The 27,741-nt window shown below is 36.1% G+C and overlaps 1 protein-coding gene across 3 annotated transcripts in view; it reads left to right on the top strand.

Moving 5' to 3' along the window:
- Nucleotides 1-24,832, top strand: part of Nrip1 (nuclear receptor interacting protein 1) — an 80,045-nt gene extending 55,213 nt beyond the window's left edge. For all 3 annotated transcript variants that reach the window (XM_005375568.2, XM_005375569.2, XM_005375570.2), the window contains exon 4: nucleotides 17,586-24,832. In XM_005375568.2, coding sequence (XP_005375625.1) covers nucleotides 17,937-21,401 — 3,465 coding nt within the window. In that variant the 5' untranslated portion in view covers nucleotides 17,586-17,936 and the 3' untranslated portion in view covers nucleotides 21,402-24,832. The remainder of the gene's footprint in view (nucleotides 1-17,585) is intronic.
- Nucleotides 24,833-27,741: the final 2,909 nt, after the last annotated feature.

Genomic DNA, 27,741 nt, shown 5'->3' with positions numbered 1-27,741 from the left:
CTTGTTAATAACCAAAGAAAGGCACATTATGAGATGTGAAGAAAAGAATTAAGAAGTATTATAGTTGGAGAAATATCATAATAAAACCTCATGCCTCTTTTTCTTGATTATTCTAACCGTAGGACAGTTAACAGTTTCTCACTCCTTCCTTTAAGCAGTTGTTGTCAAAACATTTTGGGTCAGGACTGTAATCTAGGACCAGGAAGTGTGGAAACTCGGTAGTTTATAGCAGCAAAAGCAATAAGAGAAGTATGTAGAGTACTTAGTTACAGCTGGCCTTACCTGACCCAGCATAACCCTTGTCCCCACTAAACTTCACTGATGATCTTGACTTCAGGTGTAGGGTGCTGGCTGAGTACTATTAGATGTGTGCTTATTTTCCATTAAGAACAGAGGTATATTTTGCTGAGAATGGGAGAAGTTAGCTGATAAGATCCACTTAGTGAATATTCTGCTATCTAGACTTTTCAGGAAAAATCATCTGGTCTTTGCTGGCCAACTTTACCATAACCGTTCACCCACCCTTTATGATAGGTTTAACTTGAGAATGAGTTTTCTATATCTGCTCATGTATACAGTGTGAGTACCACCATCTTCGGCAACGTTTAATTACTTCTTGCTTGGTTCTTGCTTTTGCTTGCTGACATAGACCTATACCTTCTTCCAGTTCATAAACATAGTAGTGAGATTGCACATTGGGTCAGGAAATCCCTCTGAGCTTGCACTTCTTTCACCAACTCTTCTCAAGGCATCTGCAGCTTGTATGACCTTCATCTCATCTACATATTTCAGGCACAGAAGCCTTTGTAGTTCTGAATGTCAAGAGTGTTCATGAAGGGGCTGGGGATTTAGCTCAGCGGCAAAGTGCCTGCCTGGCAAGCGCAAGGTCATGAGTTCGGTTCCCGGTACCGGAGAAAAAGCAAAAAAAAAAAAAAAAAAAGAGTGTTCATGAGTAGGATGGATAGACTTCAGATTTGAGAGCCAGAAGATGGGGAAGAGAAGAGAGTAAACCATATAGGAAGAGGAGTGTGGAGGGAGAGGGGAAGCAAGAACTGATGGGAGAGGGGCTGGGGATTTGGCTCAGCAGCAAAGCGTCTGCCTGGCAAGCACAAGGTTGTGAGTTCGATTCCTGGTACCGGAACAAAAACAAAAACAAAATAAAAAGAACTGATGAGAGAGAACAAATGCATGCCAGAGTGGCTCTTGAGCTATTGGCACAAAAATGGTGATTTGATCCACTTGATGGATCTATATCTGATTCTGAGGGATTAGGGATTAAATTTAGTAGTCTTGGTCTCTTGGCATTTAGCGCAGTTACAGAGTAGAGGTAGCAAGGAAAATGGGTGAGGGAATAGGGTACCTGTGCTCTTTTATCACTGTTCTTTTCCTTGATGGATAGAAAGGCCAATACTTTTGAGTTTTCATGGAAAAAGAATCAAGGTTTTATTTCTTTCCTGTAGCTACAATCTGCATTGCCTTTTTTTTTAATATGAGAAAGCCTTTTCACATTCCTTATCCCCGCCCACACCCCTGCCTCCACACACACAGTTTATACTCTGTATATACAATGACTTCACAATCAATGAAACAGCCCAGCTAATATGGAAATAAAGATTTATCTACTTTAAATTTTGATAGAGGGAAAATAGTAAAATAATTTGCACTGGAAATTCCTTCACCATCAGTAAATTCAACACAGCTGCAGGGATAACTTGACGAAAGGACATGTTCAGCCAGATGGCCTGTTCTGGCCTCTTTCCCATTCCTGCAAAAGATATGTTATTCACTCCCGGGGTAGCTCAGGGAAAGAGCTGATTATGGAATTAAAACAACCAATGTCCAATTAACCCCTGTTTTGGTCAGTGTTTCCCACACAGTTTGGATAATTGGCATACTTGAGGTCCATCAAGGGAAGTAGCTGTTTTATTGGTTGGTGCAGGCCCTTGGGAATAAGAAATTTGGAGTTTGATTGCCAGCTCTGCCCCTACAAACTCCAAGTACGACCTTGGACATCATATTTGCCTCTTTGTGTTTTTGCTTCTTTCATTTGGAAATCAGAAATACATGTTACTTTTTAACCATACATGAGGTGAAGTTACTGTAGGAAAAGTGAGAAGACCATTGGAGTTTGCAGAATTCTTTCGGACTCTGGATGAAGGGTGCAGTTTATCTTACATATTATTAGTACAGTACAGTATCATAGCCGTGGTGTCATTGGGTGGGACAGAAGCCCTCAGCCAAGCTCAGGAGCAAGATATTTCATAGATGTGTACAGCAGGCTCTTCAAGAAAGCAATGATGATTGCCTTCTACCTCCTTGAAAATGGACAGTCATTCACCAGTTCGCTGCTACTCTTCTATTTTGTCTTTCTCATCCGTACTTCTCTGTGCCTAGTCTATCCTTTTCCCTCACTGTAGTGACTCCTCTATCTACTGTGAATTGTGGCCTCTTTAAAACCACTCTTTTTTTTTTTTTTTTTTTTTTTTTGGTCTTTTTTTGAGACAGGGTCTCACTATGTAGTTCAGACTGGCCTTGAACTCACAGTGATCCTCCTACCTCAGCCTCCCAAGTGCTGGGATTACAGGCATGCGCCACCATGTCTGGCTTAAAACCACTCTTAAAGAATAAATCTTCTGACTTACTCTAATTTCCAGGTCCTAGGAGAGGAGAAGATTGGTCCATTTTAGCTTCTCAGTATTGGAAAAGTTTAAGGGAAAGATCTAGGAAAGGAAGACATAATAAGCACCCTGTTTTGTTTTGTTTTAGAGACAGCATCTTATATGTAGACCTGCTCTTAAATTCACTATGTAGACCATGTTGGCCTTGAACTTTCTGTCCTTCTGCTTTAGCCTCCAAAGGGTGGGATTGCTAAAACGTAACAATTTTTGATGCCTTTTTAGTATCAGGCATGGGACTACAAAGACATAAACACCCATGCCCATCAAGGAAATTTATAGGGAGTGACAAACAATTTTTTTTTAACTTGAGAAAAGTGTTCTGGTCTGGTACTATATCCATAAATAACAGAATCATTAACATTCATTAAATGCACAGAAAATGCTAGTTATTCTAGATCTATTATATGTGCATTTCATTTAATGTAATAGCTTCATGAGATAGATACTATTATTCCTCTTTTACAACTACAGAAACAAAGCCTCAGAATGGAAAAGTAAATTGACCAAAGTCACCCACTGCTGAATTGCAGAGTCGGTAATTCAGATACTTTTCACATAACTACTGTACTCAGTAACTTTTCTTATAAAAACAAGAGACTTACAATAGTAGAGAAAAGATTTTAGAGTAGGACAAGTGACCCAGAATTTTCAACTACCACAAAAGTATTTGATTGGCCCGAAGTTTACAAGTCCTTATTTATTTATTTATTTTTTTTGTCTGTGACAATTCGTTAGAGTATTAAAGGCTAGAATTCAGGAGACCTTGATTTAGTTTCAGATCAGCTACTTACTGGGCGGTTAACCAATCACTGATGTGTTCTGAACCTCAGTGCCATTGCTTAGTGACATTAACCACCCCGTAGGAAGCTTGAAGAAAACTTATCCAGGTGTTTCACTTGAGGTGGGGATACAGCTCATAGTACCTGTGAAAAGGCGGAGCATGTTCAGTGTACGCTGTACTTGGGAGACAGCAGTCTGTGCCAGAGAGCTCCCAGGAGGTTTTGCACACTCCTTAGCCGGTCAAGAATTTGAAATTGGTAGCACCCACCACACTCCGGCACCCAGGAACGTATGTCTTCCTTTGTCCTTTACTAGGCTCCTGTCAACAGTGGACTTTAACTATCTTATCTAGACCTTAACAAAGTGTGGGAACTGATCGGTGGGACATGGCACTAGCTTTTTAATGTTGGAAAGATAACTGAAGGGTTAGCCTTTACTGTGGCTCCCAAAGGGACCAGGGATCATACCATGAAGAGACATGATAGCTCTCTGCAAAGAATAATTATATATTGTTATAGTTGTACAACTACAGAGTTCTCCCGGGGTAGCTCAGGGAAAGAGCTGATACAAGAGATAGCCCTTTTATGTTCTTCTCCTGTACTTAATAATGGCAATCATGTGTGAACTTGGGCACGCTTACTCTTCACGATGGCTGATGAAACCGATACTAGTCTTGTGCGTTTATAATTGATAAAAATTACAAGAGTGGCTGACCTACCTAAGGTGAAACAGTAAATAAAAGAACCAGAAATTAAACCTACAGCCATTTAATTCCAAAAGATATAACCTTGGAAGATAGTTACTAGAGGTTTTCAGAAAGAAACTAGGCTATCAGAGTTAGCAATAGGTTATGAAGTGGATTAAGTGTCAGATGGGATGATTGGTTAGTCAGATGACTTTTCAACTCATAACCTTTAAATTTTGTGTTTCTGTTATGTTTAGATAATCACTTTGTAAGTCATACTGTTATAAAAATGTTAGCTGGCGATAGAATCAGAGGAAAATTAATAAAAATTAGATGTTCTTCCAGTTTTATAAAAGTTCTGTAAACCTGTATATCCAGTTGTGTGGAAGATAGCATGTTTGTCTGATTAGCTTTAAAAAGGAATCATTAATCCACATGAATTAAGTGTCTGCCAGGGATATAACTCAGTGGCACAGCACCTGCCTAGCAAGTGCAAAGTTCTGAGTTCAATTTCCCATACAGCCAAAAAAAAAAAGGGAATATGATTTGACAATGAAATATCCTTAAAACAAATGCCTTAATAGCTTTTGGAATACAGAGATTGTTTTTAATGTATATTAAAGAGTGTCTTACTGTACATTTTTATTTTGGTTTTGGTTTTGGTTTTTTTGGTACCAGGAATCAAACTCACAACCTTGCACTTGCCAGGCAGGTGCTATGCCACTGAGCTATATCCCTGGCTTACTGTACATTTGGAAAAGTGGGTTTTCTAAGTCTTACCTATCCACCTCAGAATTAGATCTTGTCTGAACTCACATGACTTTCTATCCTTCATAGACCTGAGAAACTCATTATGGTTTAATGTCATGCAACGAGGCAAAAGTAGACCTGAACCTTAGCCCTTTGGTACAGGTCAGTGGAGTGATTTACCCTCATGTGGTATTCCTGTACTCATGGCGGCGTGCTGGTGTGGCAGGGAGTGGAGAAGGAGTAGCAGTGGTGTGTTGACTCAAATCTTGTGTCAGTATTGAAGAAAGCCTTACTTTTTTACTTGAGTACAATTTGGTTTTGTTGAATTGGTTTTAGTTTTTCATGTTCAGTGTTTTAAAGATAATTTGATTACTTTCACGTATTCACATTGACTCACTTTAGGTTAAGATGTTTTCCTTTAGCCAAACCAAATGCTTATTCTTAATTCTCTTAAACCAATGTACGTTCAAATGAAAAGGATCATCCCAATAATAGTTGGAGCAGCTGATCATTTTTTCAGTACTGGAATCAATCCCAGGGGTGCTATATCCCTAGCTCTTTTTATTCTTTATTCTGAGATGTGGTCTCACAAATTTGCCCAGGCTGGCCCAGCATTTGCAATCCTCCTGCTTCAGCTTACTGTTGCAGGCATTAGAAATAACATCATTTTAAATCTGAAGGTGCCTGAGAATTATGACAGCTAACCCCTTCCTTTGTGGCCTGAGGCTCCATGAGGCTGCATTGCTGCATGTTATGCTGGGAATGCTACTACTTCTCCATGGATCTTGGAAATAAAGATGTCAAGATGTATTCTTGCCCATAAGGAATTTACACTCTTGTCGGGAGCCAGGCATATACAACCAAAATATAATTTTGTAAGCAGGGTGAGGGAAGAACCTCTGAGGGCTGTGCAGGCACAGAAAGAAGGGCGGTCCTTGTCTGCAGAACTCAGGGAAGGCAGCGGAAGAAGTCATGAGTCCTCAGCTGAGATGGACCCAGTGAAAAGAAGTGTCTTAGTTCTCCAGCTTGATTGGATACTATATCACTCATTCCCCATGGAGTTTTAACGCTGGTATATTTCATGAAACATGAAATACAGTGATGAGGTGGTCAAATGGGAGAAGGGCAAGAGGTAACACATTCTTCACGCTTGCTTTCATATCACACTTGTCCACTGCTTTCTTATTCACATCCTCAACAAAGTATTCATTTTATGTAGATATGGTATTTGAAATCACAGTAAAACCCAAAAGATAATAATATTGGTATAAGAATTTAAGGAATTAATGAGCTGAACAAACTACTAAGCAGTGATCAAGAGTACATATACATATGTATATATTATATATGCATATTATATGTTTTATATATTATATATGTTATATATGCATATCATGTTGTTATATATATGTATATATATGCCGCTGTACACATCGTCTTTCTATCTCAAAAAAATAAACCAGTTAACCTAAAAAAGTGATAAGATTTCCATAAAGCTAAAATTCCTTGGTATTTTCTATTTCAGCAGCTCCACAAATGAAAAACACTTATTTCTAGAAAAGTATGATCCCCAAGGTACATTAGATCACATGGCAATTGAATAAAACTTGCTGTATTTATACAGGATATTACAGGTGATTTTATCTTACAATGCTCTTTTAGGAGCACTTCCTTACTGGTCTTAGTATGAGGAATGGTTTTGAATCTTCTAATTCAGTTTGTGACTTACATCTCTGTATTAGGCTGTGGGTAGTTGAGAACATACAGTACTCTGTGGCGAGCATGAGCAAAGAGGCCCATCCCTACAGCGCATGCTTCATGTAGTCATGTACAGTAACTCCTGGCCTGCTCTGTAGCTTACTTCCCTCATTTTGGCTTCTGATATCTCATTTGACTTCTTCCCCTTATAGGTAGTATTGCTGTGTCTGTCTATGAATTGTGTCTAGTGAAATTTCTTCACATCCTGGATGAAATGTTCAGTCTAAGATTCTTTGTTTTCTGGGTGGGAGCTGACAAAAGTACTATCACATAATGTTTGCTATGTTTGGAAAAGCAAATCCAAAAATCTTCATAATATGTACAGAGGTGTGTATATATATATATATATATATATATATATATTTATATATATGAAGAACATATATATTGACAAATGGTTTATCTAAAAAGACTTTAAGTGTATTTAAAGCATTGTTTTTTTCAAAAGCAATGTCAATTGAGTTTGTGATTAAAGTGTGTTGTAAAAATTATCTAATAAGTGTAATTTTCCTATGCCTTGATCTACTTCTGCCAGCAAAGGAAGTTTCATTTTGGTGATATTTAATTAGATAATTTTATATGATTTTAGTTCATTTCATTTTTAAATGTTTTATTTTAAATATTTAGTCTTTTTATTTTGTTTGAGTATCTGTACAAGTTAATGTGTCATAAGTAATTTGCAAACTATATAAAGATGTGGCAGATGGTATTAGTATGGCAAGGAAGGCTGTCATAGCATGAACTTACCCCAGTAGTATTATTCATTCATAAAATGGGTTCGTAGTCGTTAAGTTCATAGAACTATCTCAGTGGTAGACCACTAAGGCCTCCTCTAAGGAGGCCCTGTTTTTGAGCCTCAGAATCATACCCCAAAAAAGTTGCATGATCCCACATAATTCTTATTACCATAAATTAGTTTAACGTAGAGTATCTTGTTTGAACACTGAAACAAAAGGCATGGTTTTGTTAGATAATTTTACTCTTAAATAATATAATCCCTTAAAACTCACTTGGTGCTGTTAGTAACCAAATTTTCTATATGTAAGATTTAGAAAATACCATAGAAGACTATGGGTACATCATAAAATTTTCCTGGCTGAACCAACACTTAGTTAAATTTATGTTAAATATACAAAAGGATAAAGAAACGTACTATTCATTTCGTACTATTTATTTCAACCTCAGAATCTGCAACCTATTTTCAAAATTATCACATGGCAAAGATCTGATATAGCAAACAAATATGTAAGGATGCTTACATAACATACATATACACCAATAAAAACTCACAATTTCAAACACTTAGGTTTCTTGTCTGTGGCCCAATACACTTATGTTTTTAGAACATGCCTTATAATAAGAAGTGTATGAAGATCTTGGCTTCAAGATGGGAGGAATGTTTCTAAAACAGAGTGTACCCTATGAGTAAATGCAGGATGTCTGCTAAATGTACTAAAAACCCTAGGAGCTTTGATCAGATGCCAGCTGTTACATCAGTTCGGTTGGTAATCTTTCTTGCTGATCTGTGACCTTGGCCTTGGGCTTCTGTCTGTATGTCAAATCTATTTTAGGGATGGAGAAACCGTAGTTGAGTTTAGTAGGATTTATACACCCATCTCCAAGGATGTCCCTCTGTAGATACTCTAAGCACTCAAACAATGCCAGGAGAAGAAAGGGCCATTTTACGATATATTTATTTTGATAGAAATTGGAGAATATACTTTTGGAAAGCGATACAAAGCACAAGTTACTTTAAAAAACTGCTGGGCAAGGTCAGGAGAATGTGTACTCTCTGTTAGTTTTAGATTCTAGCTTTTTACACTTACTTGCTAACAGAATAATTTGTTGAATGATTACATTGCGTTCTTTCAGAGAAACTATTATGTCTTTTTTTTTTGTTTTTTTTTTTTGTTGTTTTTCTCCGGTACCGGGAACCGAACTCACGACCTTGCACTTGCCAGGCAGGCGCTTTTGTCGCTGAGCTAAATCCCCAGCCCCCTATTATGTCTTTAAGAACAATAGAAAACAGTATGTAGACCTTAATGATATTGTTTATATTTGCATAATAATTCTTTTCATGGATTTTTAAAAATATAAAGAGTTGTACTTACATTCTACATTCTGTACTTTGAAGATCATGTAGCATTTCATTTTTGAAATGGGAACTTTTTGGCAGCTTAGCTCTTTTTCTAGCTCCTTTGGTTTTTAGTTCTTTGATTTTTAAATTAAAATCTCCAGTTTTTTTCCGTCTTGCTTTTTTTTTAATCCCTCCCCCCCATTTCTCCAGCTTTTTCATCTTAATTTTAAGATAAACCACCAGGGCAGAATAAATGAATAGTGGGTTTACTGAATCTGTTTCATATGTATAAGCCTTCCGAATGTAACTCAGAACAAAGCCCATTTTTATTTCACTGTGTCAGTTAGAAGGGTATTTGTTTCTGTCACCAGGACAATTATCTTAGTTCTCTCTTGGTTTCCTCTATCTGCTCAAAGATCTGAAATCTTTACTGCAATCTTGCATTTTACTTAGTATGCAGCCATTGTGAAATAAACAAAAGTTCTAGTTTGAATCTAAGTTTGTATTTATCTTTTAAACAAAAGTGTGTTTGAAGTTTAGTGACTACATTGAAAAAAATAGAGATAGTAAATAGCTTGGGGGATTGAGTGTTTAGGTATATGGCCATTTTGAAACCATTTTATTACCTTAGAGTTCACTATTTCCACAGCTTCAACTTTCTGGTTAAAATGCTTGTCATTTTTATTAACTACAATTTGATAAATTATTTGGGATTGTAGAAATAAAATTTTGAGTTGAAGAGGTCCCCATTGACTTATGTCCTTGTGTTGAGTATTTGAGTTATTCAAGCAGTAGTGTCTCCCAGTGGGTCTTTTTCAACAGGTAATGCGAGTGGCACTGTTTTACTCGGATGGAAACAGCTGACAAGCAGGTTAAAGCTGATAGACCTGGAAGTTAGGAGCAAATTTGGCCTTGGGCAAAGTAAGTGTAAGTCCCTCAGGTTGCAATAGAGAGCAGCCTGGGCAGCTGCTGTTCTTGCTGTGTCAGTCAGTGGCTTCCTTGTTACTTGTCTTTGAAGCGTATTTATGCGTAAAATGCAAAGGCCTGAGAGAGGACCAGAAACTTGTCAGTCTAAGCTCAAATGTTGAGGCCTTCAATTAAGCAAATTTGTTTTGGCACTCATTAAAATACACAACAGCACATCTATCTTTTGATAAAGATTATACTGTAGAGAAAGTTACTGTCTTAGAATTCAAGACCTTTCAGAATACTAAATTTGAGCCGTTTTGTGAGAAATTACAGATATATTGTAATAAAGGAAATTTCAGGTTTCTTCTTTTACTATACCATTGGTGTTCCCTGCTATGAAATGTCAACACTGGAATGTTTTACTGTTTCTTTTATTTTCCAGTATCTCTTAATTTATAGTAGAAGTTTCACTGCAGTGGTTACTTTTTAATCAAGTTTCAGGACCTTTACCTAACATGTTACTTTTCCTTTCTTGTTCTGTGAAACTATGTGTTGGATTGTATGTCTTCTAATTTTTCAGTGCCCCTTGCTTTAGAAAGCTAATATTAACCACTTGGATAAAATGTGTAATGTTACATCCTGCTGTTAAATTGTTCTTGGGTTTTTCCTTCCCATTCAACCTTTTAAACTTCTTTTATCGTTCAATGCTAGTGTATACACAGAGTTCTCTGTATTATTTACCTGGATTTTTATTGTTTAGATAAAAGGTTTAAAATAAGTAGGACTTTGAATCTTAGTATACAGATACTTTTGTACTGACATTTAATGAAACATTTTTAGCTTTCTTACATTTTTATGTGAAAAATACTCCTGAAATAATCCATACTTGATAATATTGTCCAGTAAGAGTTATTATGGAATGGCCCCCAGGTTACGTCTGCATTGTTAGAAACTGGATCCAAGAATCCAAATACTCATCAAAGCTGCTTTTATACATTTGGCCTTTTAAAAAGTCTGGTTTTAATTTGTGTATATGATAATGAACTTTATAAGATATTACAAGATAAATAAATGAACCTCATGCTGAACAAAAAAGGGAGTGGGAGGGGGAAAAGGAGATGGAAATGTGCACATATACTAATTCCTGACCGTGAATGTAATTGTTAGGTACTACAAACATGTGCTAATAAAAGTACACAAAAAAGCTGCATTGTAGAAAGTTCTTTAAATTTAATATTTATACGGATATTACTTGGTAATGTGAAAGAAATTGTAGATTTCATGGAAGCAGTTGAAAATCATGAAGTATTCCTTAGACACAATTTAAATAGCATACCAAGTGACTTCATAGACATTTAATCATTTAAATGTTTTTATTGAAAATTTGATTGCAAGTAAGATACTGAATTCAAAAGCATCTGGAGAAAGACCTTCATTAGTATTTATCTGTTCTCACCCAAAAGTAGTCCCACTTACAGGAATTCAACGAGGTGCATCCTTAGGAATTCAACAAGGTACATCCTTCATTTAAGTAAATTCTTACTGCTTGAGTTCGAACATATTAAAGTATGTAAAAGTTTAGCAAACTTTTCCATTGTTTTATAAACCTTTTTCACATGGAGAATGTAAAACACATTACTGTGGAAGTATACATTACTTCAAAGTTTCTATATAGCATCCATTTGTATACTAGTAACACACAAATTATTTACAACTTTCTTCTTTCCTTTTTTTTAGGACAAAGCCCTAAAAAAAAGCCACACTTACACCTAATTTCATACTTTTCAGGTACTTTTTAAAAAAAGTACACCTCCTTTTGAAAATATACTGTTGTAAACATTTTGCTAGCTACTTCATTAAACTAGTTGGTTGAAACTTGAATCTAAAGTGTATCTATACATATGGTCAAGATTCTGTGCATTTTTTATGATTTAATTTGTTTATGTTTAATAATTTTGTCTGGCCAGATCAGGCTTTTTTCTTATTGCATATCAGTGAATCAGGAAAATCTTCTTTATAAAATTTATAAGATATTTATGCTAACAATTTTAATTTAATAAAAGGATTTAATTTGTGATCTTAATGAGTCATTAGACATGACTTTATTGAATTGTCAAGAAGTGTATTAAACCTCTTGGAGTACTATCAGGGTTCTTTGGAGCCACTTTTAGTTTTCACCGTCTTTTTAAAGAAGTATTTCTAACCAGTAAGAAATATCATATTATATGACTTACTATTTTTGAAAATGATAATGTGCTTTTAAAAGGATAAAATATTATATCTTGTTATTACCTTGTATGCCGAGTAGGAACTTTTATAAATTGAAAATATATTATGGAATTTTAGTGACCTTATTTTTCTTAAATCTTTAAGCAGTTTGCCATTTTACTGTCTTAGGAATTAATTCATCATTTATTAACTGCTGGAAAACTAAAATAATATAACTGAAGTAAAATTATTGAAGCACCTAGGAGGATGATACAATAATGAAATAAATCCTGGCATACCACCCTCAGTTTTGTTATTGCATAGCTCAGTATGTTGCATCATTTTTCAAGAGTATGAAAGCAATTTGGATCCAGTAGTCTTCAGTTTTACAAAACAATTGAGAATTCAGTATTTTTTACATTTTGTGAAGAATGTCAAAGAGAAGAAAGGTGACATAGGTTGTTTCAGTTAGAGGAATTAAGGCGGATGCAGAGACTGACAGCACAGTGGACATAACGGGGCTGTTGATTTGTATAAGCAGCATGTCTGGCTATTATTTTCAGATGATAATCTCATAAATGGATTTTCTCAAACTCATAAGAATCAATGAGGGCGCCATATAGTCCTAAGGACAAAGGGAAATACAATATTTTCACCCTGTTGGGTACTCAGTAAGAATTCATCCCTGAATGTTCTTTACTCAGTATTTTGAGTAAACAAACTACTATATTTTTTCATCTTTCATGATGTTGAGCGCTCAGATTTATTTGAAACTGTTCATTAAATGGGCATTATACTGAAGCCTGGTCTGTGATAAAGGATACTGGAAAGAAAGAGATAATATGAAAATGAAATAAATCATTGGACTGAGCACTATACAGTAATTGCTGTGAAATATTTGGCATTTATGAGCTGTAGATTAAGTTACTGTTTTCAAAAGGTAGCACATTTTCAATATTACAAGTATGAAAAGAAAACCACAGAGGTCTTGAAACTTTTCAAGCGTGTATTTGAAATCTAGAATCAATGTTTAAAAGAAGTTTTCAGATTTACACATTATAGTTGATAAATTGTCAATTTCAAAGCATCTTGCCCATTTCATGCATATAATCTTTCAAAGCCATGAGATAAGGAATTAAGAATTGAGATATTGTGCCATGTTTGAATTTCTTGATAAAAATTCTAATAAACATTTTGTATTATCTTATTTTTGTTCTGTAAATTATTCATAAATTAGCTTAAGGTCTGTTGGACCCAGGTGACAAAATATGACGACTGTCTTCTTGGCATAGTACAGGTTAAAATTTAAAAAAGCTAATTTTGACTTGAAATGATTTAGTCATTTCTTGGTGTCCTAAGTGTTGTGCTAAATTTCATTTAAAATTAGTCATTTTTTCTAAAACTTTAATGGAACTACTCCATAAGAATGAGAACGGAGTGGGAACATTTAAATAGTGTTAAGTAAATCTTTACTCCGTCTGTCATGACTGCCAACCTAATATTTAAAGACAGGCTAGTAATATAATCTATTTTACCTATCTTAAGCTAAGGTTTTACTTCCAAACCTTCATGAGAGTTGGAGAATTCATGAGTCCTCCATTGTTCTTAGTATTATTCCTTATTTTTTTCCTGTCTATTCAGTACTTTCATTCTCTTTGTTCCTTTCTTCCTCTGTAAACTAAAATTCTGGAAAAATTCTGTTCCCTTCACTCAGAAAACACAGAATAAGCATATGCCATGCAAAGGCTCTCTTGCTGTGTTTATGAAGAATATATTGAATATCTTCAAATAGACATGTACAGAAGATGTAATAAAATCATTGTTGAAGTTAGGGAAAGGAGAAGCCAGTGGATCACAGTGTTTTAGAAACTACTTTTGTTTTAAAATATATTGATCCCAATTCTCCTAAAGAAACCCAGTTCTTAAGTGTATATTGACATTTAGGTAAAATGTATGCAGATCCAGGTATAAAAACTATGTATTGGTGCTTCAAGAATGTTATCTTTGTGCTGGGTGTGGTGGCATACACCTATAATCCCAGCATTTGGGAGGTTGAGGCAGGAGGATCACTGTGAGTCTGAGGCCAGCCTGGACTATAGAATGAAACCTACCCCCCAAGAAAAGACTAGATGTTATCTTTTTGCTAAAATATATTGAGTCCAATTAATGCTGAAAAATGCTAAATTGTACTTGTAACTTCAAGATATCTATTAGGCAGCAGTATCGGGTCACAGTGCACTGCATTATATCCTGGTATCTTGCTGCCTTTCCCTTTCCCTTCCCTAAATTTCACAATTGAATTCTGTACTATGAAGTGAAAAAGCAAGACTTGAGAAGGTGGGTAGGATTTTTAATGTTTTCTCCCACTTGTTATTAAAGGGAGAAGAAAGGAAATTATCTGAAGAAATTTGGTGCACTTTCTCCCTAAAGAGCTTTCAGTCAGAGCCTGTGTGAATTGAGGCTTTTAGTAGCTTCTGAGCCCCTCCTTCGTAGACACTTCAGGTTCTGATTGCACACTGGTGGCTGTCGCCATTGACCATCACCGGGGCAGCCTTTTCAGGCAGCTACAACCTTTGATTCATCTTATTAAAAGACAAATTTCCACAAGAAATTCATTTTCCTCCACTGCTTCATGTGATTAGTGCTTTTTATAGGACTACTTTTCAAAGAAGTGCATGAAAAGTAACCACCTTCATTAAAAAATTTTGGGTGGCAATTGTTCATCTTCCCTTCAAAGCTGTCTGCATTGGTTTCTCACATGCTTTTTGAGATGGTGTAATAGCCCAGTATACACAGTTAAGGGTATATATATTATGGTAACCAGGTTTTCTAAACTAAAATTTATTCTCATAATTTTTATTTTAAAATTTTAAAATAGTTGTAAGAGATTTTTGAAGTCACATTTACTTTTTAAATTTTTTGCAATAATATAACAAGATCACTTGAAATGGTGTTAGTAAGGAGGAAAGAATTTTATGTTGGGAATAATCTAGAAACTTAAGAGATACAGGTTCACCTTGCCTAGTCCTCTAAATATTCCTATCACATCTCTCTTTTCTTAAATGAACATAATTCCAACCCCAAAACATCTCCAAGCAGATTGAGAGTTCAGTAAGAGGTTTTTTCTTTTCTTTTTTTTTTAGTTTTTGTTTTTTCTGTGAATCGAATTCACAACCTTGAGCTTGCCAGGCAGGCACTGTGCCACTGAGCTAAATCCCCAGCCCCCAGTAAGAGTTTTGTTGTATTGAATTTTATTGACTTAAGTCAATATAACAGTTTCAAATTTGTGATTTCAGTAATTTTGGGTTCATAAATTATCCATATTTCTAGAGGGTGGACCTGTGTATGTCTGCACACATTCATGTGCGTGTTTGAATATAAAGATGTGTTTTTTCCTAACAGGAGAACATTCGCTTATGTAATGAGCATGTTGTACTAATTATGGTTAGGAAAGGCCTCAGACCCCAGAAGTTTAATGAAATTGTTTTATATGCTATTTTGTGTTCCTGAAATTGCTAAAAATTTTAGATTTTAAAAATGTTTTAGTACCTATTTGCAGTAATGATTATGTTCACCATGGGAAGTTGGTATATTTACATACCATATCTTGATTCTTTTTACCTCCCTGTCCACTCCCCTTCCCGCATTCCATTTCTTGGTACACTCTTCCCATTTGCAAAAGATCTATTTAAGGAATGGTTATTTTAATGTAGCATCTTGTTTTTCTGTTAACATAGGAAGCAAATGGCAAGATAGGTGAATGAATTCTAAATCACAGCATTAGAGCCCCTTTGCAAAAAAACTGCTTTAATTCCTTTTAAGATCAACTTCTGGAAGATCTGCCTAAGAAATCAAAAATTTATAATACAGCCTTGTTTGTTCGTTCGTTCATTTCTTGGACACAGGGTCTTCCTACGTAATTCAGGCTGCCCTTGAACTCACTGTATAGCCCAGGCTGCCTTCGAACTTGTGACAGTCCTACTGCCTCAGTCTCCTGCATGCTGGGATTGCAGGTGTGCAGACTGCAATCCATCGGACTCAGAGAGTTGTTTTTTCTTAAAACAGTGAATAATACTTTGCAACTGTAGTAAAAGATGGAGTAGAAATAACACAAAAGATGCTCCAGTAACCATATTTCATTCTTCTATTTTAGTGAAGCATTTGTTAAGGACTATTTACATATCAAATATTAAATGATCACTGTTTTTGACCAATTTCATTCTCAAGAACCAAAAGATTGCCAGTGATAATAGGAAAAAAATTTTTCACACCTTAGTAAGTGGTCCTTAAATGCCTTAACTAGATGAATATATTAACAGTTTTGAAGACAACTGTAAGTTTTCTCTACTCTTATATATATATATATATATATATATATATTTAATTTTAAAGGGAAAACCAAAATGATACAAAACAAGATAATAGATTAACAATACAATAATGTGTATTGTTATCTTCAACGTTGTTTCTCAGACTACAAGATACAGACATGAAAAATTGGTCAAAGTTATAAGTACAGTTGTTTTCAATAAATAGAAATTAGTAGTGTAATTATCTTAGCTATCTTATGTATGTCTCTGTATATGAGTTGTAAAAGTACAGCCTTATTTTTTTATTTTAAAGAGTATAATAATATAGCAAAATACCAACAACATAGACAAAAGCAAAAAAAGTAAAAACAATAAAAATAATACAGGGTTTTAGAACAAAGTGATAGGAATTAACAGTGGTTGTTATATTACATATTTTGCATGCTTATATCCAGTAATCTGAACAACTAATTTGAAGACAACATTGTGCAATACAACAACCACTGGTGAATTCCTATCATCTGTGTGAAACTCTGTATCGTTTCTAAGGTTTTTTTGTTTTTATTTTTTTTATTCTCTTCAGTGGCTTGATCCATCTTGCACTCTTACATCTGGTAATCGGAACAACTTCATTGAAGATAGCAGCCTTATTTTTGTACCACTAAGAAAGAGAGGTATTTCTCCACTTCTGCAACATGTCATTAATTTAAAGACGTGTACAAATGGAAAAAAAGAATGTCTTTCTGAGATACCTCCCTGTACCTGAAAACAAGTCAGAGTTTTCTTAGTAGAGCAAAATAGGAGAAAGGAGATTCAGTTGCTTAGTATTTGTGATTATTACTGAGACTGGCACTTGTCAAGGACTCGCAAATAGTCTTCAGCTTGTTAGGGCTTCCCTTTCTTTGAAAATAGAAATTCTAAAAATTACTTACTGAGTGTGTGTGTCAGGTAATGTCAGAAGTGAACATTTCTGTTGACTTCAGCCCCACATCAGACATGTCAGATAAGTTGACATTGTACACATCTGTTTTCCTTTTGTAGAACAATTTACTTTTGTTCCTCCTTATGTGTTCAGTAAGGACACTAACTCTGAGCCCCTTAAATGGAGCTACACAGTGACAGAAGAGACTGTACATTCGTGTCACTTTTCAGAAGGGTACTTATGGAAATTCTAGATTTTAGGTTTTGCAAGAGAATTATAGCATTAAAATATTTTTTCTTCTCTAAATGATTTGATCATGTTAATACTATGGATTAACCCATTGACTTTCCAATTTAATAGAGATGAAAATAAATTACTAAAGATGTGACTATAATGCATATATATGTGCATATTTGTATAGTGTATATGTATATTTTTTTTGCTTTTGGATGTTATAACCTGAATCTAACATTATGTTGCCTTAACTATTTTTATTTATTTTTTTTAGAATACTGATATTTCCATTTAATGAAGAACGAAAGATGAAGAAAGAAATGTAGTATATTCACTAAGAATGATATCTCCTTGCTACTCCAGACCGGTGTATTAAGGAATACTTCTGCTTCCTCATACTTAGAAGTTGTTCATCTCTGTGGTCAGACTGCTTTGGAGTTTTCTACCTTTTATCTTTCGGTTGGCAGAAGAAATCCTGGTCAGAATGTAACAGGACATCTTTATGTAATTGCTATGGAAGGTGATAAACTGTCACTGACTTATTAAAGTTACATATCACTCACCTAGAGAAAATCATTCTTCAAAGTGAACCGAAACCAAGCCCTTGTGAGCACTTCTATTGAACATGACTCATGGAGAAGAGCTTGGCTCTGATGTGCATCAGGATTCTATTGTTCTAACTTACATAGAAGGATTACTAATGCATCAAGCAGCAGGGGGATCAGGTACTGCCATTGACAAAAAGTCTGCTGGGCACAATGAAGAAGATCAGAACTTTAAGATTTCAGGCAGTGCATTTTCCACCTGTCAAAGTAATGGGCCAGTTCTCAGCACACATACATACCAGGGGTCTGGCATGCTGCATCTCAAAAAAGCCAGGCTGTTGCAGTCTTCTGAGGACTGGAATGCAGCAAAGCGGAAGAGGCTGTCTGATTCCATCGTGAACCTCAATGTAAAGAAGGAGGCTTTGCTGGCTGGCATGGTTGACAGTGTGCCTAAAGGCAAACAGGATAGCACATTACTGGCCTCTCTGCTTCAGTCATTCAGCTCTAGGCTTCAGACTGTTGCTCTGTCACAGCAAATTAGGCAGAGCCTCAAGGAGCAAGGATATGCCCTCGGCCACGATTCTGTGAAAGTGGAGAAAGACTTAAGGTGCTATGGTGTTGCATCAAGTCACTTAAAAACTTTGTTGAAGAAAAATAAAGCTAAAGATCAAAAGCCTGATACAAATCTTCCCGATGTAACTAAAAACCTCATCAGAGACAGGTTTGTAGAGTCACCTCAGTGTGTTGGACAAAGTGGAACCAAGGTTATGAGTGAACCCCTGTCCTGTGCTGCAAGACTACAGGCTGTTGCAAGCATGGTGGAAAAGAGGGCTAGTCCTGCCACCTCCCCTAAACCCAGTGTTGCTTGTAGCCAGTTAGCGTTGCTCCTTTCCAGCGAAGCCCATCTGCAGCAGTATTCTCGGGAACATGCTTTAAAGACACAAAATGCAAATCAGGCAGCAAGCGAAAGACTTGCTGCTATGGCCAGGCTACAGGAAAATGGCCAGAAGGATGTGGGCAGTTTTCAGCTCTCAAAAGGAATGTCAGGCCATCTTAATGGGCAGGCCAGAACGTCATCAAGCAAAGTAATGACTAGCAGAAATAACACTGCAGTATATCAGAACCCAGTGAACGTTGTTCCTTCTTCCCCCAAAACTTCAGGCTATAAGAACTCACTGGAAAGAAACAGTATCAAACAAGCTACTAGTAATAGTTTGCTTTTACATCTTCTTAAAAGCCAGACCATACCTAAGCCAATGAATGGGCACAGTCAGAATGAGAGAGGAAGCCTTTTTGAGGATAGCAGTACACCTACGACTGTTGATGAGTACTCAGATAACAATCCCAGTTTCACAGATGACAGCAGTGGTGATGAAAGTTCTTATTCCAACTGTGTTCCCATAGACTTGTCTTGCAAGCACCGGCTTGAGAAACCTGAATGTGACCAACCTGTTTCTCTTGATAACTTAACTCAGTCCTTGCTAAACACTTGGGACCCCAAAGTCCCAGATGTGGATATCAAAGAAGAGCAAGATACCTCAAAAAATTCTAAGCTAAATTCACATCACAAAGTAACACTTCTTCAATTGCTACTTGGCCATAAGAGTGAAGAAAATCTAGAAAAAAACACCAGCCCTCAGGGAGTACACAGTGATGTGACAAAGTTCAGTACACAGAATTACACAAGGACTTCGGTAATAGAGAGCCCCACTACCAATAGGACTACTCCAGTCAGCACTCCACCATTACTTACATCGACCAAAGCAGACTCTCCCATCAATCTTTCTCAGCATTCTATGGTCATCAAATGGAATTCTCCACCGTATGCCTCTAGCACTCAGTCGGACAAGCTAACAAACACTGCATCTAATCACTTGATGGACCTTACAAAACACAAAGAATTACAAGGAGAAAAAACAGCCCAAAATGAAGGTGTGCAAACTTCTGCAACTTTTAGTGCCAGCAAACTGTTACAAAACTTGGCACAATGTGGAATGCAGTCTTCAATGGCAGTGGAAGAGCAGAGACCCAGCAAACAGTTGTTAAGTATAAACACGGATAAACACATGGGTATGATTGATAGGTTAAATAGCCCTCTGCTCTCAAATAAAACAAATGCAAGTGAAGAAAATAAAGCATTCATTGGTCAACCAGCAGGTCCTGAACCAGGATTTTCTGGTTCTGAAATAGAGAATCTACTAGAAAGACGCACTGTCCTCCAGTTGCTCCTGGGGAATCCCAACAAAGGTAAGAGTGAAAAGAGAGAAAAGGTAAGGGATGAAAGTACTCAGGAACATACAGAAAGACCTTTAAGTGAACAAATACTGATGGTGAAAATAAAATCTGAGCCTTGTGATGACTTACATACTCATGGTACAGATGTGCATCTGAGCCATGATGCCAAGAGCACCCCGTTCTTAGGGATGGCTCCCCCCTTGCGGAGAAGCACGCCTGCCTTACCAGTGTCTGAGGACTTCAAATCGGAGCCCGTTTCACCTCAGGATTTTTCTTACTCCAAGAATGGTCTGTTAAGTAGATTGCTGAGACAGAATCAAGAGAGTTATCTGACAGATGATCCAGAGAAGAGTCACAGAAGTAGTGAACTGGCACCTCTAGAATCAAAGAGTCTTTGTATGGTCCCTAAGAAAAGGAAGCTTTATACTGAACCGTTAGAAAATTCATTTAAAAAGATGAAAAGCAACATGGTTGAAGCTGCAAATAATCACAGTGTTCCAGAAGGACTGTATGGGTCCTTGCTTAACCAGGAAGAGCTGAAATTTAGCAGAAGTGACCTTGAGTTCAAGTATCCTGCTGGTCATGGTTCAGCCAATGAAAGTGAACATAGAGGTTGGGCCAGAGAGAGCAAAAGCTTCAATGTTCTGAAACAGTTGCTTCTTTCAGAAAATTGTGTGCGAGATTTGTCCCCACACAGGAGTAACTCTGTTGTTGAAAATAAAAAGAAAGGACACAAAAATAATGTGATTAACAGTAAGCCTGACTTCACCATGTCCTCATTAAATGGACTGATGTACGGTTCCCCTCAGCCGAACAGTTCTGTGGATACTAGGACATTTTCATATCCAGGAGTGGTAAAAACTCCTGTGAGCCCTCCTTTCCCTGAGCACTTGGGCTGTTCTAGACCAGAACCTGGGCTTTTGAACGGCTGTTCCATGCCCAGTGAGAAGGGACCCATCAAGTGGGTTATCACAGATGTGGATAAGAATGAATATGAGAAAGACTCCCCAAGACTGACCAAAACTAACCCAATACTGTATTACATGCTCCAGAAAGGAGGCAATTCTGTAAGCAGTCGAGAATCACAGGACAAGGACACTTGGAGGGAGTCTTCATCTGCTGAAAGTGTCTCACAGGTAGCAGTCAAGGAAGAACTACTTCCCGCTGCAGAAACTAAAGCTTCTTTCTTTAATTTAAGAAGCCCTTACAATAGCCATATGGGAAATAATACTTCTTGCCCACACAGTGCAAATGGAGAAGCTTATGGACTGATGGGAAACGTGCTAACAATTAAAAAAGAATCAGAATAAAATGTACCTGCCGTCCAGCTTTGGCTCTTTTTAAAACTAATTAGTGTGAACTTGAGATCTGTATAAATAAGAGCATGATTTGAGAAAAGCATGATATAATTGAAACTTTTCATTCTGAAAAGCATTGGTTACTGGTGATGTTTAAATAGTCATACTAATTTTTGCTTAACATTAGATGTCATGAGGAAACTCTTGAAATAGCAATTGGTTGTTTAACACTGCTGTATGCATCATATAACAACTGTGAGTAGCCTATGAATGAAATTCTTTTATTATCATAAATAAGAGGCATACATTAAAATGTAAAACTCCATCCACAGTGGATTAATGCATTTTGCTGCCTTTATTAGGGTACTTTCTTTTGCATTTCAGAAGTCAGCCTACATTAACATGTTTTTAAAATTCAAACTGTAAACTCTGTAAAGGGTAATTATCAAATTAAAAAACATCTCATTGTCCAATTAAAAATAAGTTAGAGAAAAGCTCACATTTTCCACTTTTGCTAAAAATGAATGTTTATTTTTAACTCTTGGAAGGGGTTTTGTGGTTCCCCATGTGTCTGTCCCACCCCAGACCTTTTCAATATATATTTCTTTAAACCTTGTACTTTTTAGTAAAACTTGATTACAATCAAGGGAAGTTTGATAGATCTTTAAAAAAAAAAAAAAAGGGCAGATTTCAATTTTTATATTTTAACTACTTTACTAAATACCCCTCCTTTTACAGAATTAGGAAAGTTAACACTTATCTTCAGGTGGTTTCCTGAATAGTTGACTATTTAAGAAATTGTTTTTAATAGAAACAAAATGGTTTTCTTCGGACCGCTTTTCACCATCTCTTTGTAAAATTAATTCTCTCCACTCCTGTGGTACCTGTGAATCTTAGGACCAGAATTTCTTAAAGCTGGACTCAGACCACCTGCATTAGAATCATCGGGAACACTTGTTTTAAAATGCAGATTGATAGGCAGCATCTCAGATCTACAGAACAAGGATCTCTGCTAAGTGGACCTGGGAAGCTTGCATCTGCATCTGAACACGTTTCCTGGGTGTTTCTTCTGCACACTGATGTTTGAGAACCATTGCTGGTGCCTGTCTCAGATCATGGACTGGAAAGACAATGTTTGATGTCTCTATTTTCCCCAGAACAGCCACACAGCAACTAAAATTTGCAATATTGTAGTTCCTATATTGCCGTTATGTCTCTGGAAATCAGGTTCAGAATACTTTTTATGACTAAAAATTGGGTGGAGGGGACAACTTTCATATCTGGCTCAACATCTCAGGAAAATCTGTGATTATTTATTTGTTCTAATAAGTAACATCTACTTAATTAGCCTTAGAGCTGGAATAACAGGGCCACTTACCAAACTCAGGTGATTCCAGGATGGTTTGGAAACTTCTCCGGAATACATCCTTATCTTCTATTGAAACCATTGTCCTAAGAACAATGCTAGCAAAGATTAAAACATTTAGTTCAAACTGAAGAAAGGCACTGAACTCAGATTGACTAAAGAACATTGTACAGAGGGCACGTATCCATGACAGAATGTGCACAATCAGCGCCATTGGATTAATTCTTTTCAAATAGTGCTTAAAAGTAAACATCTGTATGGTTTTGGAAAAACTTTATATGTTAAAGCCAGATGGCATTTCAAACTTGAAACAAGTCTGTTTTTAAGTTCAGTTTTTACAATCCACAACTCATTTACCCGATGTTTTTGTTTTCTATGGTGAGCCAGGTTAACTGATCTATCCAAAAATTACTGTATAATCAACCATTAATTAGAAGGAAATTAATATGAAATTGCTCTACTTGAAATTGTTTCTAAGATTTTTATATTAAAATGGACATTATTTCCTAATATAATCTAAAACCCTAAATGGTTATTTTTTTCTCAAAATGATTTGTAAATAGTTATTGGGTATATTGTACAATTACAAGAGCAAATATGCTACATCACAGGGAGGTGAAGGCTCATGCTTATTCTGACATGAAAATTCCATTGGCCAGTGAATACGTACTCTGTGTCCATACCGTGACAACCTTATTGTCTACATTATATAAATAAGCTTTTCCAGGTCCTTTTTCTCGGTCATTGTGAAAGACCTAGAGCCTTAGAGCTATGTCAGAAGGAAATGTTGGTTTTCACCCTTGTTCAAGGGGAGATGGGCATTTTAGCAGGGAGTGACATTTTGGTTAGGGAAAAGAACATCCAGAACCAGCACTATTATTTGTGGATTTTTTTCTGTCTTTTTCTAGTTGGTTCTTTTCTGTTTTTGTTGTTAACAAAGGAATGCAAATAAGTGATAGATAAATGAATTTGACCACAAAATGCTGTTCTGATTTACTAGAGAATGTCCCCAATTTGAGTTCAGAGTGATTTTAAAGAAGGGCAGTGAGAAAGGTCATACATACATCCACAAAGTCACTTTCTTATGCATCTGTAGATACAAGTGTACACATACACATTCTCAAGGACTATTTTAGATATCTAGACAATTTCTCCCTAATAAGTCATTTGTGAAAGGGTACTACAGCTCTCATTGACATCAGTAAGGTAATACTGCCTGTTTATTCTCTGCTGCATCTTACAGGAGAGTAAACTGGTGAGAGTATATATTTTATATATATATATATATATGATATGTATATATATATAGACTTGTTACATGAAGATGTTAAAATTGGTTTTTAAAGGTGATGTAAATAGTGATTTCCTTAATGAAAAATACATATTTTGTATTGTTCTAATGCAACAGAAAAGCCTTTTAATCTCTTTGGTTCCTGTATATTCCATGTATAAGTGTAAATATAATCAGACAGGTTTAAAAATTGTGCATGTATGTATACAGTTGCAAGTCTGGACAAATGTATAGAATAAACCTTTTATTTAAGTTGTGATTACTTGCTGCATGAAAAGTGCATGGGGGACCCTGTGCATCTGTGCATTTGGCAAAATGTCTTAACAAGTCAGATCTGATGTTCATCCCAACATGACAGTATTCCATTTCTGGACATGAATTCTGTGGCTTCAGCTTTGTGAAAGAATGTGCTTTGAATCCAAGGGTCTTAATTTTTTAATCTAATCAGCTACTTTTCAACATAAAGAGTTCACACAAGTACTTTCATGAATTTTTAAACCCCACTGGCAACATAACATAATATACCAGGAGTATTCCTGTATTAGCAAATGCTGGAATACAGACTCATTACCATTCATGGTAAGAATTCTGAGGTTTACACAGCCAGTTTTGATGCAATTTGCTCAGTAATATAATTTGTCATTTTTGTTAGAAATTTAATTTCTTCATGTGATGTCATGAAACTGTACATACTGCAGTGTGAATTTTTTGTTTTGTTTTTTAATCTTTTAGTGTTTACTTCCTGCAGTGAATTTGAATAAATGAGAAGAAATGCATTGTCTCTGATTTGAAATGAGTGTTATTTTGTGGGCTTTCTCTTGCTTTTAGGTTTCCTGTAAACATAAAACTCCTAGTTCATGAAAATGGCAATAGTATTTCAAATATGTTTTACCCTTTTCAAAAAACAAAAGAAGAAAGTGTCTAGCATGCTATTGCATTTCTAAATACGGTGATTAAAAGCATAGCCCCAAAGACAATTAACCTAGAGTCTCCGTTCCATTGTTTAGTGTGTAACTGAATAATCTTTTTTTTTTTTTTTTTCATTTTATTTCATTTTTCTTCCGGTACCAGGAATCAAACTCACAACCTTGTGCTTGCCAGGCAGGCACTGTGCCACTGAGCTAAATCCCCAGCCCCTGAATAATCATTTTTGATATTATAACTGGAAAAGAATTGGTACAGTGTTGAAAAATAAAGATCATATATATAAATGATTTTATTAGAGAAATTATCCAATGTTTAATGAATGTTTAAACACAAGAAAAAGTAATCTGTAATCATTTTCTAAAAGTGAATATATGTGTGCCTGAGTGCACATGTGTATGTGGAGATAGTGCTGAATTGTATATAGGTTATGACTGGTTAAAAACTAGTATGTATAATAAGAGGAGTCCACTTTAGAGAATAAACAGCCTGGGTACCTCTGATCTGATTACCTAGGAGTTTATATTTTTATATACATACTAATAATTTAGGAGGAAGAATTTTTCTACAACAGGTCTACTGGAATCCATGGAGGTTCTCTTAACAGGGTCATGTCTAAAAAACATCAAAGTAGGCTGGCAGGATAGCTCAGTGATAGAGCACTTGCCTTCCGTACAGAAGGCCTTGGGTTCCATTCCTAGCACAACCAGTTAATATTCAGAAATACAGCTCTCCATTCTACATTATGCGGCATTCCCTTTTACATTAGGTATAAATGCTACCAGCAAGAAAGAGATAGAAGACTTAAGTTTTAAGTGTTTATATGATAAAAATGCATGGCAAGGCTGTCAAGAAGGATTTTTAAGAGTGGCACCAGTTAGCAATTGTTGATTAGGAAATAGTGACTTTAATATAGAGTGTGAGTATCAAATACAATTACTTATTCTTTGCAGGGTTGTTTCAATCTTGCTCGTAGAATATCATCAACAAAAATGATTCTGAAATTTCCTACCACTGGGAACACTAAACTGACTTACTAGGCTCCAGAAAATAGGTCTTAAATATTCATCATTAAACCTACAATATTTTTTTGTTTATCTCATAGAGTTTAAAGATAAAAAGAAATAACATTTAAGGATCAGCATAGGAATTTATTTGCATCATTTAGCATTAATACTCCAGTTCTCTAAGTAGCTGGTACAGTCATCACAAAATTTTTCAAGATGTCCTCTTCACAGGTAAGTTTGAGACCTGTGCTCTAAAAACTAAAGTTTACATCCTCTTTAAGTTTGTAGCAAGATAATTTCAAATAAGATTAAATTCCCATAAATTCTCCCAGTTTTCATGCCCTCTTATGTATGTCTGTAAGTAAATATATGAAACTTTCTGATAATAACCAAAACAGTATACACTTATAGTCAGGAAAAATTCTTAAGATGTAGATGATCTGTTTTGAGTTTTTTCATTGATACAATGACCAAGACAAGCTTCTATTTTCCTTTTTATGCTGTTAACAAACTTCATTGGCTTGTGCACCAAAATTGGACAAAGACCTGTGATGCTTTTGAACTGTTCCTCTGTGTGTGTGTGTGTGTGTGTGTGTGTGTGTGTGTGTGTGTGTGTGACTGGGCATGGAGGGCCTTTTCATGGAGCTAGGTCCTCTTCCCATTTTTTAAAGTAGCATCTGCACAGTTTCTCAGACTGGTTTTAAACTTGTAATCTTTCTGCAGAGTGCTGGGAGCACAGGTACGTGCCTCTTTGTTCAGCACTTTTGCTCGTTTTTGCTGATTCACTTCTGCTATCAGATGTAAGGGAGATAACCTAACATTTCGCAGCCCTCTGAACATGTATTTTTGGAAAGGTATGTGAACAGTGCTACGGAGTCTAGCTACAGTATGGGTGCATTGCCTGAGATTATGTGGCAGTTCAACGATAACAGTGGGATACCTTCCTTATAATTACAAAATTGTATTTCTCTAAAGGCTGAAGGGCCGCCTCTGGTGGCCATTGTGGGAGGTCTTTCCATAAGCAAACTGAAGTTCTTACAGAACTGTAGCACCCCACGGGGCACACTACCAAGACTTGCTATATATTGTAGCATGTTCTATCTACAATTTTCCTCTAGCCTGGTCTTATGAGTTGTCTTATATGAGTTGTTTTTGTTTTATATTCGCAGCTGCACCTTTACGTATGTAGAGGTATTTAGGTCAATCTTGAGAGAGTAAGTAGGATATGTCTTTCTTTCCCCTTCGTAACTTTATAAAAACAAAATTCTAGTGCTAACTTCAAGCATTTTCTCAAGTTTTAAAGTGCTTTCCCCTTCAGTTAGCATGCTTTGGAGTAGGAGAATATCACCCATTTAAAAAGGCATTTAGAGTGCTATCATTTAAATACGGATAATAGCAGCAATCCGATGACTAAAGGGAAAATAGCAGGGAGATAAATACTGTAGCACACACTAATCAATAAGCTGTAAATTTCTAGCTAAGACCTCTATCACTTTTCCTAATTGCTTTCCTATTCCAAAAAAACATTTTTGCCTTTGGACTTGCCATCTGTTCTGATAACTTCTCCCATTCCACTTCATATCAAGTGCTTCTTTATGATTTGTTTTTTTCTTCTTTTCATTATCCTGAATTGAACCCAGGATCTTGTACATTCTAGGCCTGTACTCTAACACTGAGCTACACCTCCAGCTCTTAAAGTGCTTCTTTAAAGTTATAGTGGCTTTTAGGGCCATTTGCTCTTTTTCTTGCTTTTCTAAAGGTACT

The sequence above is a fragment of the Chinchilla lanigera genome, unplaced genomic scaffold (assembly GCF_000276665.1).
Source record: "Chinchilla lanigera isolate Chin_1 unplaced genomic scaffold, ChiLan1.0 scaffold00006, whole genome shotgun sequence".
Lineage (NCBI taxonomy): Eukaryota > Metazoa > Chordata > Mammalia > Rodentia > Chinchillidae > Chinchilla > Chinchilla lanigera.
This window is presented reverse-complemented; position numbering and strand designations above follow the sequence as displayed.